This window comes from Pimephales promelas, chromosome 23, assembly GCF_988280905.1.
Source record: "Pimephales promelas chromosome 23, fPimPro1.hap1.1, whole genome shotgun sequence".
NCBI lineage: Eukaryota > Metazoa > Chordata > Actinopteri > Cypriniformes > Leuciscidae > Pimephales > Pimephales promelas.
Window position 1 is genome coordinate 29,045,904 of NC_142791.1, and position 14,577 is coordinate 29,060,480.

The 14,577-nt window shown below is 41.1% G+C and overlaps 1 protein-coding gene across 2 annotated transcripts; it reads left to right on the plus strand.

Annotated features, from left to right (window-relative positions):
- Positions 1 to 927: 927 nt before the first annotated feature.
- dact3a (dishevelled binding antagonist of beta catenin 3a) lies at positions 928 to 10,588 on the plus strand. Of its 2 annotated transcripts, none has more exons than XM_039670301.2 (4): positions 928 to 1,301; positions 4,853 to 4,958; positions 5,445 to 5,516; positions 9,162 to 10,588. In XM_039670301.2, the coding sequence occupies exons 1-4, from the start codon at positions 1,116 to 1,118 to the stop codon at positions 10,070 to 10,072; spliced, it is 1,275 nt and encodes a 424-aa protein (XP_039526235.2). In that variant the 5' UTR covers positions 928 to 1,115; the 3' UTR covers positions 10,073 to 10,588. The 2 variants fall into 2 exon arrangements, with proteins under 2 accessions (XP_039526235.2, XP_039526236.2); XM_039670302.2 differs by having other exon boundaries at positions 9,165 to 10,588.
- The last annotated feature ends 3,989 nt before the right edge of the window (positions 10,589 to 14,577 follow it).

Below are 14,577 nucleotides of genomic sequence, written 5' to 3' on the forward strand. Positions count from 1 at the left end.
ACTGAGTTATTGCATCCTAACAGTGAAATAACTAAGATATATACATAAATCAAATATATCGGTCTATCTGATATCAAGACAGAAATGCTAATTCTCGTTGAGCTCTTTAAACAAATGAATACATTTTGTGTTTGGTATAAACTATAAACGTTGTTCTATATGAGATCTTGCTGTAAATGTCTGCTTTTGTAATGATCATAAGAGTCCGATAGGTGGCGCTCTGACATCACCAGCCAACTTCAATCACATTACATTACTCTTCAGTAATTAGGAAATTTAATTCATAATCCGCTCTTTTTTACTATTTATTTGATATTAGACTTGTCATCTTTAAAGCGTTCATTCCATTCAGTTAAAGGAAAGGAAATGAATTTATCTGAATAAAGAAACTATTTTTTTTATCATTATCTGGCATTCCAAACCACAATAAATAAATATAGCCTAAAACTAAACGAAGTTAATAATTTGAAAATAAATAAAGTAATAAATTACTTGACAATTTTTTTTAATTAAATATAGCCTGCTTTTCTTTTTGTATTACATTTCCTTTATTTAGTAGCTATTTTCTGTGTTTATCATTTTATTCATATTTTTGGTGTTTATTAATCTTTTTTTAAACGTGTATTTGCTCTTTCATTTATTTATTTTTTATGTATTTTATATTTCAGCCTTCATTTATTTTTTTATATCTATTTATTCCCTTCATTTATTTTTTTTATATCGATTTATTCCCAAATGTATTTATTTACCTATTTACTTATAAATGTATTCATTTTATATAGAAGTGGATACGTTAATTTATTTTTAACGGGTCTCGGTCCTCAAAGGGGCGGGGCTAATAAAATATTCATTTGCGGAGAAAGTCTGCAGCCAATAAAAAGCGGAAGGTCAGAATATGCTAATGAGCTCTTGACAGCTGTGCTGGAAAGTCTGGAATCCTGCAGCTCGTCTCGTGAGGAGGAGAGGAACCGTTAACTCTCTCAAGTCTCGAACTGACAGGATTTCATCATGGTTGCCACATTTACTTCATTAAAAACGGCTGTCGGTGTAGTGTAACGTTAAGTGTGCGGTTTTCCGCCTCTTTAGATGTGTTTGCGGTGAAGGAGTCGTTAATAATGTTCCGTTTGTTCTCCTCGGAGCGCGGGAGACAGAAGCAGCGGCTCGAGCTCAGTCTGGCGGGAATCTGCGAGCTCGAGCTGCTCAAGCGCAGGCACGAGGCGTTGGTCATCAGCGCGCTCGCGCTACACGCACCCGAACCGAACCCGAGGTGCCAGAACCCGAACCCGAGGTGCCCGCCGCCGGTAAGCCTTCTTCAGGCACATCTTTATACACTTAAGAAACACTGAGAAGGAGTTCAATTTGTTAAATACGCGAGGGATGTTTTACATAACCAATTCTCACTTATTAATCCACTCAAACGTAAAAAGTAAACACCTTTTGGTTTAATAGTTTTGTGGTGTTCTCCTACACTGAAAAAAAGAAAGAGTGTAGAAACAGAGTTTGGTTGAATTTTTCACAGGTCCTGTTCTTCAATAATCATTAAAATAAAGTTATATTTGTTAGCATTAGTTTATTACATTAGAAATACTTCTAAAGCGTTTATTAATTTTAGTTACTGCTATTTTTAACATGTACTTATCCATTATTAAAAAATAAAAAGTCTGTTTGTAATTTGATGGGCCTGAGCTTATATAAAATATACTGTAACCAATATTTAATGCATTAACTAAATGTAACTATTTGGAGTTTATTATTACAGTAAACACAACTACACACAGGTGTCGTCGTTGACACACAACGGCTCAATATTGCTCACACTTATTTCTAATAATGTGACCAAACCAACTGTACATAACACACGTCACTTCAGAGCCCAAATGTACTCAAGTCTCAAAATGTTGCAGTGAATGTTGATACGAGTAAGAGGAGGAAGAGGAAGAGTCCAGCATGACTGTACTTTACTGTACATGCTTTTCATTTGGAGAGTTTTACTGTAACCTTTTGGCTTTCCCAGTTGGTCACTGTATGTTCCCAGTGTGCAAGAGCTGATAAACACTCCTTCCATTGGCCCACTATTGTGTGCAATACTAGACGTGCATACTGGATATACAATTAATTCGCCTTAAGTTGTCATTACTATACTTTTTTTTACGTAATTGCAAAATTTGTTTTGTTACAATGTACTATTTTTCTGTAACTGCATACTTTGGGTTCTGTGTTCTCCACTTTCGGGTGTTTGATGGATGATCTGTAGTGTTTGTAATATTGACTCGTGTGTATGATCTGAGAGCGTTGTGTGTTTTTGAGCTGGTAAAATGGTTTTGAGGTGATGGTTTGATTTTGCCAGAAGAGTCAGAGGTTCTGTGGATGTGGTCTGAAAATTTGGTTTTGTGTTTAAGGTTTTGAGAATGTGAGTGATGGGTTCAAGAAATGTGTTTTAGCTAATCAGAAAAAACGAATTAATGATCACAGTGTTATAAACAGTTATTTCAGACAGTAAAGCAGCGATGAGACAGAGTGAGTGAATCCGTTAATAAACGAACATCTCAGAAGCGTGGACTCGAGCAAGAGTGCGGCTCACGGACCGAAAAGAACTGAACCGAACTAAACCAAACTGAACTGAAACTGAATTGAACCAATCTGAAACCGAACTGAACTGAACTGAAATGAACCAAACTGAAACCGAACTGAACTGAACCAAACTGAAACCGAACTGAACTAAACCAAACTGAACTGAACCAAGCTGATACCAAACTGAACTGAACCAAACTGAAACCAAACTGAACTGAAACTGAACTGAACTTAACTGAACCAAACTGAAACTGAACCGAATTGAAACCGAACCGAACTGAACCAAACTGAAACCAAACTGAACTGAACTGAACCAAACTGAAACCGAACTGAACTGAACCGAATTGAAACCGAACTAAACTGAACCAAACTGAAACCGAACCGAACTGAACTGAACCGAATTGAAACCGAACTAAACTGAACCAAACTGACACCGAACTGAACTGAACCAAACTGAAACCGAACCGAACTGAACTGAACCAAACTGAAACCGAACTGAACTGAACCAAACTGAAACCAAACTGAACTGAACCAAACTGAAACCGAACTGAACTGAACCGAATTGAAACCGAACCGAACTGAACCAAACTGAAACCAAACTGAACTGAACTGAACTGAACTGAAACCGAACTGAACCGAACTGAACTGAACCGAATTGAAACCGAACTAAACTGAACCAAACTGAAACCGAACCGAACTGAACTGAACCGAATTGAAACCGAACTAAACTGACACCGAACTGAACTGAACCAAACTGAAACCGAACCGAACTGAACCAAACTGAAACCAAACTGAACTGAACCAAACTGAAACCGAACTGAACTGAACCGAATTGAAACCGAACTGAACTGAACCGAATTGAAACCGAACTAAACTGACACCGAACTGAACTGAACCAAACTGAAACCGAACCGAACTGAACCAAACTGAAACCAAACTGAACTGAACTGAACCAAACTGAAACCGAACTGAACTGAACCGAATTGAAACCGAACCGAACTGAACTGAACTGAGCCAAACTGAACCGAACCGAACTGCGACTCTATTGTCCTCGGTGAAGCTGCTGTGACACGATCGTACTGATAAAGCGCTGTAGAAATGAGGCTGATAAAATGAGATAAAACACAGATCACAGTTAGAGGAGAAGCTCAGCAATTTAACCTTTTCTTCTCATCCATTATTCACACACACACACACACACACACTCAATCACACACACACACACACACGCACACGTTTGAGCACTGCAATTATTCCTTCACTTCTGAATCTGCAGGAGAAACAGATGTTAATTACAGCAGAACTGTCCAATCAGAGCACAGGACCACCAGCACTACACTAACACACACACACTTGTGTTTATACACACACACACACACACACACACACACACAGATGAAATGAGGGCAAGTGTTTCTGGCTGTTGTCTTGTGTCAGATTGCTGTCAGCACTGATGCCAGGAATAAACATTGTGTGAATGAGTGTGTGTGTGTGTGTGTGTGATTGAGTAAGTGTGAGTATCTGTGTGTGAAACAGTGAGTACTTGAGTGTGTGTGTGAGAGAAAGTGTGTGTCAGTAGTATCAGTGTGTGAAAGAGTGAGTGTGTGTGTGTGTGAATCAGTCGATAGGGATAATGGACAGTGCGCGGCTCTTGATCTCGGGGGCCGCTGTTTCCATGACGACGAGCCGCTTCATCCGTTTAAGCTAACAGCCTTAGCATGATCTTATTTGGGGGCCCAGGAGACATTAGTGAACACACACACACACATCGCTGACATCTGACCTGTAAACACTTCCCCCAAAACACACACACACACACACACAGTCGTCAGCTGTCGGACACAACACACTGACACACTTCTGCACTGGTTATTCTGCTGATGTTGTTTTCATTAATCAGAGTCTGGAACTAAAAATCCTGATATTCCTGGAGTTTTAATGAACAGTATTATTATTATTAGTCCATTCTACAGTACAGTAATATATTTCTGTCCTAATTTCTTGATGAATCGATAATGTTTCAGAGTGTGTGTTCTCGAGCTCAAACACTGATGTGTGTGAATGAACGGTCTTCTGTTAGCGGAGTCGTGTTAGCGGCCGCTAAGCTAATAACTAATGATCTGAATCAATCAAAACTAACTTTATCTGGACAGTAACTTTATTCTAGATCTGCTGTAAAGCCCAAACACTCTCTGTGACTGTGATCTCCTGTTATCACTGTAAAGATGAAACTCTGTTTTAGGAGTCTGCCTCATTGTGTGTGTGTGTGTGTGTGTTTCAGGAGGGCGTGTGGAGTTTGATGAAGCTCCTCCAGCATCAGGTCGGAGAGCTAAAGATGGACGCCGCCGAGACTCTCGCTGAAACGTCACACACTCACCCCGGCTCAGGTACCGAACACACCGCATCATCACGTTCATCAGGGGTGGGGAATCTCAGTCAGATGACACTGTTGTTACACAGATCCAGTGAGGAAGCAACTGAATTCACAGCAGAATTAAACTAAGCTAACTAAAGTGAATTGTATTAATGTGTACATGGCACGATGACAAGTATGCTACTATTTTTATTATTGCTTGACACAAATTAAAATTCTTGTGTTTTGATTTGATCTGGATTCAATATCGATTCCTTTTAGAGACGCACCGATTGCTCCTCTTCTGCTGTCAATATTTCACATTCATTCATTCATTTATTTGGTAAATATCTCTAATAAATGGGATTATGTGCGGTCGTCATGCAGGATTAATCCCTTCAGGATGAGAAGAGAGAGTCACTGTGTCTTGATCATCAGAGTCTGTTCTTCTGTAATAACGTCTGACTGTATATTATCTGATATACTCATGTGTGTGTGTGTGTGTGTGTGTGTGTGTCAGGCTCCTCTGAACACACTGAGGGTCCTTGTCCTCTCGGCCCCGTCCGGCTCTCTGAGAGACACGAGTCTGTTGGTGAGTGGACCACCCAAATAAACTCACACACACACACACACGTCTGTCTGCCAGCTCTGCACACACACAGACTCTCTCACACACACACTCACACGTCACGTGAAGTTCAGATTTTTCAACTCGGGCGGCAGACACGAATTCGCATCAAATGAAAGAAAGCATTAAATAACGCGTCTTTGCATTGATTTGACATTGAAATCGCGCGCCTGACGCTCTATTCGCGCGAGTCTGGTGTGAACGCACTTACAGTGTTGGGGAAGCTACTCTGAAACTGTAGTTTGACAAGCTACTCGTGAGTTAAAGTAGTTAAACTACAGTCAAGTTACCCTTTTGGAAAAGTAGCTAGCTACACTACAAGTTACTATCAAAAAGTAGCTAGCTACGTTGAAACTACTTTTGCTTTTTGAACAACATATTATAAATATTATATTACATATTATTATTATAACATGCTATAAATTATATATTATAAATAACTGAATAAGTGTCTGATGAATGTTTTAATTAAAATATTTAGTGTTTAAAACAATGCAATACAATTATGATTTCATAGAGTATTGTTTTATTACACACAGCACTCAAATATCGCAGACTGTTTGTCAAAAGTGCAAAATTGCAACAAATATCCTACAACATTGCAAGAACAAAATATACATTCAACATAAATTGCATTTAGAACATTTTCTCAAAAATACCGATTGAACTTGGACAAATAAGGCCATGGGTAATTAACGTCAGTTGTTTCTCCATCATCCAAATCTGCCGTCACCTCTGGCTCCATCATAATCATAATATGGGTGTGTCACTGTCAATCCACTTCTTTACGTCAGTGAACCGTTAGCCGCAAGACGCGTTATTAAACAACAGGTGACGGTAATGCCAAAAAATGAGTTTGTAATCTAACAAGATGAAGAATATCCTTGCATCGGGCTGATTCGCGCAGGCTCGACAAACGCAATGTAGCTTTTGCTCGCGCTACACCGCTACTTGCTGCAAAAAGTAGTTAGCTACTGGAAAAGCTACACTGTTCAAAAAGCAACTGAGCTACAGCCAAACTACTGAAAAATGTAGTTAAGTTAGTAGCGCCGCTACTTGTAGTTAACTACTCCCCAACACTGGGCACTTATAATCAACTTATGAACTCGTTCCAGACTGTAATGTTCACTGTTTGTTTGTTTTGGCAGTGAAGCGGTTAAAGCAGAGACTGCAGAAACACACACAGAGTCATGAGATCTTTAAGCGTCAGTGTGAATGTACACACTTGTGACACTGAGGAGGAGAAAGACCCGCTCTGTTAGAGCACACACACACACACACACACACTACACACTCTCTCACGCCGCCTTCACACTGGCAGTTGAGATCAGTAATACGCAACGCCCCCTAATAGTAATACGCAAACTCTCACACACACACTCTATTACACACAGCAGAGATGTTCACAAGTCATTTTTTGGAAGTCCAAGTCAAGTCTCAAGTCTTTTGCCACGAGTCCAAGTCAAGTCTCAAGTCTTAAATTATTAGGCATTGTCTAATTAAATATGTGCGAATTTGCATATATGTAAAAAAAAAACCCCGAAATCTGAGTAGCCTATTAGATAGAGCCATGTTTAAAATAATTTTTTCATTGTGTTCACATACAGTAATAGATGGGGGGAAAATAGATATTTATGGATATCTGCTTTTGTTATCCTGTTATCAGACAGCCTTAAATAGATTTTCGCCATGTTTTTAGAAAAACAATGTTATATAAATCAAGCTAGGATTATAATATATTTACAAATCCATCTGTAATAGTCTTCATAATAAAACTAGGTATACGACTGGACGGTTTGGTGTATTAGGTTTGGTATATCGGTGCTACTGAAGTGGAGATTTCAGACTTGGAGTTTGAGAGAAAAGTCATTTTGAGAAACCGCAAAACAGGATCTAAAGATTTCCATCAGGCCAATTTAGAGTTAAATCCCCCCTTTTACTTTCGCGATTGGTTGCTGATTAAAAGGAAATGACCATATTTGGATCCGACAACATTGATTTGGAGAGAGAGAGAGAGCTTTCTCACGATGTCTGTGATGACGGTGCAGATCGGGATGATTTACAATGCCAACTTTTGTTGAATTTATGAGAAATCTACAGACGCAAAGTCGATGGAGACGGTTGGATTGTTTTCCCCCGCTGTGGGCGTGGCCTAAATTCGCTCTGTCTCATGCACAGTAAAGGGCGGGGGACATGCAGCTTATCATACGCTTCCCCAACGTATGCGCCAATAAAAGAAAATAGAAATACATAAAAATGAATTTAGATTTAAAAAGCAATAACTGCATGAAAACAGATTACTGACAAGTCTTTTGGGTCGAATCGCAACTCAAGTCTGAAGTCAGCTGTTTGTGTGACTCAAGTGCGACTCGAGTCCCCATCTAAACATTAATATATGCAAAAGTTAATATCAGATAATTTTAGAATATACAGTTTAGGATGTACCGGATAGGGGTGTAACGGTACACAAAAATCACGGTTCGGTACGTACCTCGGTTTTAAAGTCACGGTTCGGTACGTTTTCGATACAGCAAAAAGAAAGAAATGCCAGAGAAATTTCCTATTTGTTTAAAGAAAAAATATTTTTAAATAAGTGTGAGTTTTTCTAGATCTTGAAACTTTCAGGTTTATAAATGGGGGTCATCTTTGAAGGATGAACAAATAATGTTTTGGTCATCACATTAAAAATAACATTTAAATATATATTTATTTATATAATATTTGAATTTTGAAGTGCTGGAAAAAGATGTGTGAAGTACTTGAAAGCATTTCACCATTCCAGCCAAACTGGTTACAGTTAGTGTTACTATATTAAATCCATGGTGAATGTTGCTGGTCTGTGGACGTAAAGTATTAGTTCATTCACGGCACAATGTTTCTCCTGGTTTCCATGACAGCGCTGTTTGATCTAATAGAGATCTACAGTTAATAACGGAGAAATGTGAATGCATCTCACTAGATCTCGCAGCGATGTTATTACCTCAGTGGCGAACTCAAATGTTTTCTTTACCGGAGCGCGGTGTAGTAACAGTGTTGCTTGATCGAGATCGGCTCGCGCTGCACAGATGTTGCTGGTCCGAACTCCGAACTGATAAACGATCCATGAAGCACATAACGAGGAGCGCAGTTTCGTTCTGCTTTCATTACGCTTGCCATTTGATTTTGCGCAACGTTGTGTTGGCCGCGGCGTCAGCATGAATTTTGCCGGCAGGAAAAATGGTCCAAGCAATCGTTCGGTTTGTATGCGTACCGAACCGGAAGCCTCGAACCGAAACGGTTCAATACGAATACATGTACCGTTACACCCCTAGTACCGGATATTCTTCAGTTCTATGCAAAACAGAAATACGACAAATAGAATATCAGATCTCTGTCAAAAATGAATGACAAAAAAAGAAGAAGCTTTTTTACATAGTTGTGTTTGACACTGAAAAACTGTAACGATGTTAAGTCACCCACATGTCCCCACATCACGTCCTTGAGTTTGAGGGTTTGGACCTGGACAGTCCTTCATGTGGAAGTGGACCGAGGTGTGGGAACCCTGCTATTGTTAGCTGGGCTGCCGTTGTGTCGGTCTGTAGGTGATGTGTGTGTTTCCCTCTTTCCCAGCAGCCTCTCCTGCGCTGGAGGGCGTGAGTGAAGACGAGCCGTGGGTCTGGCCCGAGGAAGAGCCCAGCGCCGAGGACTACAGGCAGGCTCAGCGCGTCGAGACGTACATCATCGGGCTGATCCAGCGCCGCTCACCTCATGCTAGGCCCAGCAAACCTCCGCGCACTAGCACGGGTCCCGAGGCCAGAGTGATCCGGCAGAGTAGCGTTAGCCGGGCCGGGATTCGCTCCACGTCTCTGGATTTTCCCAGCAGCAGCGAAGCGGAATCACCACAGCGTGCCTACACACACACACACTCCTCCGACGAGCTGGTGAACGCGCAGTACATCCCAGCGCAGCCGTGCCGCGCTCTAGCGCACAAACCCGAGAGGAAGCCGAAGAAGTGCCGTTTCACGGAGGACAAGATCGCCGCGAAGAAGCCCGGACGAAAAACCTGCCGCGCGCAATCCGAGAACAACCTAGAGCGCAAGTACAACACGGCGGAGAGGAACGTCACGGCTAAAACACGCCGCGGATCCGCTCACCGGCGCTGGCGCTCCACGCTAGAACTGAGTCAGGACGAAGCCGAGCAGCCAATCAGACGCTCCCGTAAGCCCCGTGTGTACCGAGTCGAGTCCGAGTCGAGTCTGAGCGAGGCCGAGTCGCGCGGGTCCAGCTCGCGGTCCAGCGACTCAGACGGGAGCAGCGGATTGGTCTGGCCACAGCAGCTGGCTCCGCCCACTCAGCCTGGAAACAGCAGCGGATTGGTCTGGCCACAGCAGCTGGCTCCGCCCCCTCTGCTGGCTCCGCCCACTCCACCTGGAAACGCCCTGCAGCCCAAAGCCTTCGTGAAGATCAAGGCGTCGCACGCGCTCAAGAAGAAGATCCTGAGGTTCAGAACTGGGTCCCTTAAAGTCATGACCACCGTATGAGACACACACACACACACACATCACATATCTCAATGGGGGCTCTCCATAGACGTAATGGTTTTTATACCATCCAAACTGTTTATTTTGTCTCCTACACTAACCCGACTCCTAAACCTACCCCTCACACACACACACACACACACACACGTTTGTTTGGACCTCCATAGACGTAATGGTTTAATCCCGTCCAAACTGTATATTCTGTCCCCTTACACTAACCCTACCCCTCTTTCTGTCATTTTTATTCGTTTCTTGAATCCATACATTTCCTGGAGAAGCGACGTGTGGCACACTTGTTCTTCCGGATAAACCCTTCGAGAAGCATCATGTCACAAGGAGGTCCTAAAGCACAAAAATAGACAAACACATGACAACACAATAACTACAGTAATCCCCTCATTCAAAACAACAAACACACCACTAGGGCTGTGCGATAGAGCTAAAACAGCATCACGATATAATGTTTCATATCGTTCGGTACCGATAATCGTTGACATTTTTGATAACCTTTTTTTTTTTAAATTTAAACCACATTTTTTATTATTTATTTATTCACATTATTAAGGAGAAATTTCCTTGATTTAAACAAAAAAAATTATGTGAGTTCAGATTCTTATTGGCAAAACGTAACGTTAACCCCCTATTTGGCTCGCGACGAGTGACGAGTTTCCGGTCCAGCTGGATCCGGAGCGAGAACAGGGCGGGTTCGAGGATGAGCGACTCACAGAAACCCTCGACCCGCCGTTACGCCACTCAAGGCTGAAGATGCTTAAAAAATGAAAAAAGCCAAAACGTCGTCTACATTGACCAACACTTTAAAGGGATACTCCACTTTTTTTGGAAATATTTTACCACTCCCCCAGAGTTAAACTGTTGGGTTTGACCGTTTCCGAATCCATTCAGCCGATTTTCTTATATTTAGAAGAGTATCAGTAACCAGACAGTTTCTGGTCTCATTGACTACCATAGTATATATTTTTTTTCCTACTATGGAAGTCAATGAGACCAGAAACTGTCTGGTTACTGATACTCTTCTAAATATAAGAAAATCGGCTGAATGGATTCGGAAACGGTCAAACCCAACAGTTTAACTCTGGGGGAGTGGTAAAATATGAGCCTATTTCCAAAAAAAGTGGAGTATCCCTTTAAAAGAGCAGAGTAAACACCCCTCACGACGATGAGGATGATGTCACATGTGTAAATGTCTGTAAATGTTCCCTGTATTTATGAATGTAACCTGTAAATAAAGACCTCTTCGTAAAGATGTGCTCTCGATCTGTTACTGTCGCGATAAAACGGAGTTAGCGGCATCCTTTCTGACGTATTGTGAATAATAATAAATGTAGGGCGGAGCTTGGTTGTATGTAACGCGACGTGGGTGTGGCTCTCATGTCTATGCAAATTAGCGTGAGCTTCCAGGGGTGGAGTTAAACCCACTACGTGATTCCTGAATCCAGCGGACGTCACCAGTTGTGACATTTTGACATTACAAGGTCACAAAAATAAAACATGCACAGATTAAGATCTATAATATGCTTTTTTAAAAACAGCATTTTTATTTAATGTCTCTTTAAACAGCAAATTGTACTTTAGTACTCAGTAATATTAACATCGGATTAGGGTTAGTTGCATGTAATTATGCATAATTTACTGTTATAAGTACATCTAACAAGTACTTTGGCAAGTTTTTGCACGCAATTATTTTAAAGTAAATTTCACATTTGGAATTAAGTAAACTCTTAAGTTAACTAAGTTTAGTGGAATTAACAAAGAAAATGAGTAATTTTAACTTGGCTAGTAAAAGGCTGGGTGACGGAAAAATTTGATGGATCAATTGTGTGTTTTCAGTGTGTCATTTTGAGTAGAAAATGAACTTTAAATGTCACAAAATGGCCAGTTACTGATCAAAGCCGTGACGAATCAGCGAAAAGTCAACCTCATTACTTATTCAAGGCCCAGTGCATGATGGGAACACCAGTATCAGAAAAGTTCAGAATTTTACTTACTTTTATTGATATTTACACTTTAATTTCTACAAGCTTGAGTTGAGTACTAATGTAGAATTTACTGTATTTACTATAAAATTAATTTACTGTAAAATAGTTATATTAGTTTACTTTAGAATGTTCTATAAAAAGTAGAATTTTCTTCGGTTTTATTCCATTCTTGCCCGAACTAACTTTTTCATGTAGAAATTAAATTTTTTTATTTATTTATGTTGTATTTACTTCACCACAAAAACTTTTTTTCCGTGTAAAGATCAACGAATAGAGATTGGCGAGTCGTGCTGATGCATGATGGGATCTCTCTGCGAGGGGACAGCTCTTGTGTGTGTGTGTGTGTGTGTGTGTGTGTGTGTGTGTGTGTGTGTGCGCTGGATAACGAGCTCCAGCTGGAGCAGGACTTCTGCTCGCCGGTTATTAGTGGCACAGACACACAGGCCCATTCACAGACCCTGGAGGATTCTGGGAGTTTGCATAGTTGGAGTCACATGACTGTTCTCTCTCACTGATAGACTGTCTCAGAGTTATATATATATATATAACAGTTAAAGAACATTATCGAGGCATTCTCAGATCGTTGAATGTTTTTTTAAAGTTACTCGTTCCCGAACGCTCGAGAACCGTCAAAAGGAACATCCCATAATGTTTGAGGAGTGTGTCCGTGCTCACATAACCCAAAAGCGTTCAGAAATATTGTTTTCATAACTTAATGAGTTTTTTAGTTTTCTTTATAGATTTTATATAAATATTTACTTTGTTCTGCTTTCAGTTTAGTTCAAGTTTTAGTAGTTTTGTGTTTGTGTTCATTTGCTGTACTGGAGTAAGATCAGGCCTGATCAATCTGATTTTCTGATGTTCTCGTTTTCAGCACACACTCGATATCTCCAGCCGTTCTGCGGCTCCAGGAAGTGTGTGTTGATTTGAGAACGTCGTCTGTGCTGGAACTCCACACAGAAACACTGATTTTGTGATTTTTAACCAGCATAAACCAGTCAGAACCAGTATGGAGTTCAGGATCATGCCGGAGGAGAGAGAGATGAAGAGGAACGGAGAGCAGCGAGTGTGTGTGTGTGTGTGTGTGTGTGTGTGTGTGTGTGTGTGTGTGTGTGTGTGTGTGTGTGTGTGTGTGTGTGTGTGTGTTCATCTGGAGCTGGTTACAGAGGCACGTTCCTTCTGGGCCAAAAACCTGGAGTATTTCCGGAGGGAGCGAGAGGAAGACGAGGGAGTTAGAGGAGAAGGAGTGTATTAACCACATCTGGACTCCATTACAGGAGACGCGATCTCACAGACCAAACACACACTCCAGATCTGATGAAGGACACACACACACACACACACAGACAGATCTGCAGCTCTGTGTTGTTTCTGCTCACGGCGCGGATGAGATTCTCCAGACCGCCAGAAGGACAGCCTCCGCCTGATAGGGTACACACACACACACTTAGTCTTACACACACTCACTCACACACACACTCCAGATCTTATAAAGGACCTTCACACACTTACTTGCACATCATTCACTCACACACACACACTCCAGATCTAATGAAGGACCTCACACACACACACACACACTGCTGCTGGTCGAGTTAGACGGGCTCATACCTCAGTCTGGGATCTTGGCCAGAGAACGAGAGGATCACATGCTTCCACTCTTGCTGTTAGTGTGTGTCCTGAGCTCAGTGTGTGTGTGTGTGTGTGTGTGTGTGTGTGTGTGTGTGTGTGTGTGTGTGTGTGTGTGTCCTGAGCTCAGTGTGTGTGTTCCCAGATAACACTAACATGATCAGGAATGTTTTGCTAGCATTCCCATTCAGTTATGAAAACATTACTTCTCTGAACATTCAAAATGTCCATTTTTTGTTTATGTGAAATCTAAGGGAACATTTCATTCTAAATGAACTGGTTTCATTCCAGTCAAAAATGATTTAATATCGCTGAATTTAGCTAAATACGTTAAACCAAAAAAACAATCAGGTAGAAATAGCTCTAATAGCTCTAGTGACAGAGTCGCTCACGCTTTAACCCCGCCCTCTCGGTGGAAATGGGAGGGGCCTGTCGATGATTAACATTTTGACTGGTTTCACAAATCAATTTTGCCGTATGATTATGACTTACAGCTTATGAAAATCTTTAGAATTTGGGGTTTTCATAATCAGTAATCCATAATCATCACAATTATTTCAGTTTTTAAGTTGAATTACTGAAAAAAAAAAGAACTTTTGCACCATATTCTCATTGTTCGAGTTTCACTTGTAAAATGATGTTTCTAAACAAGATCGTTGCTCCATGCAGAGAAGATTTCTCGACTTTCACCAGCCATGTTGAATTTATGTTATAATATGAATATAAAACACGTAACAGAGGAGAATGGGATTCTGGGGGAGGAGAACGGCTCATGGTGGAGCCGTGGACACAGGCCTGGGGTCAGACATGTTTAGTCTACATCCGCTGATCTCCGTCCGGCTGTGTGTGTGTGTGTGTGTGTGTGTGTGTGTGTAGCTA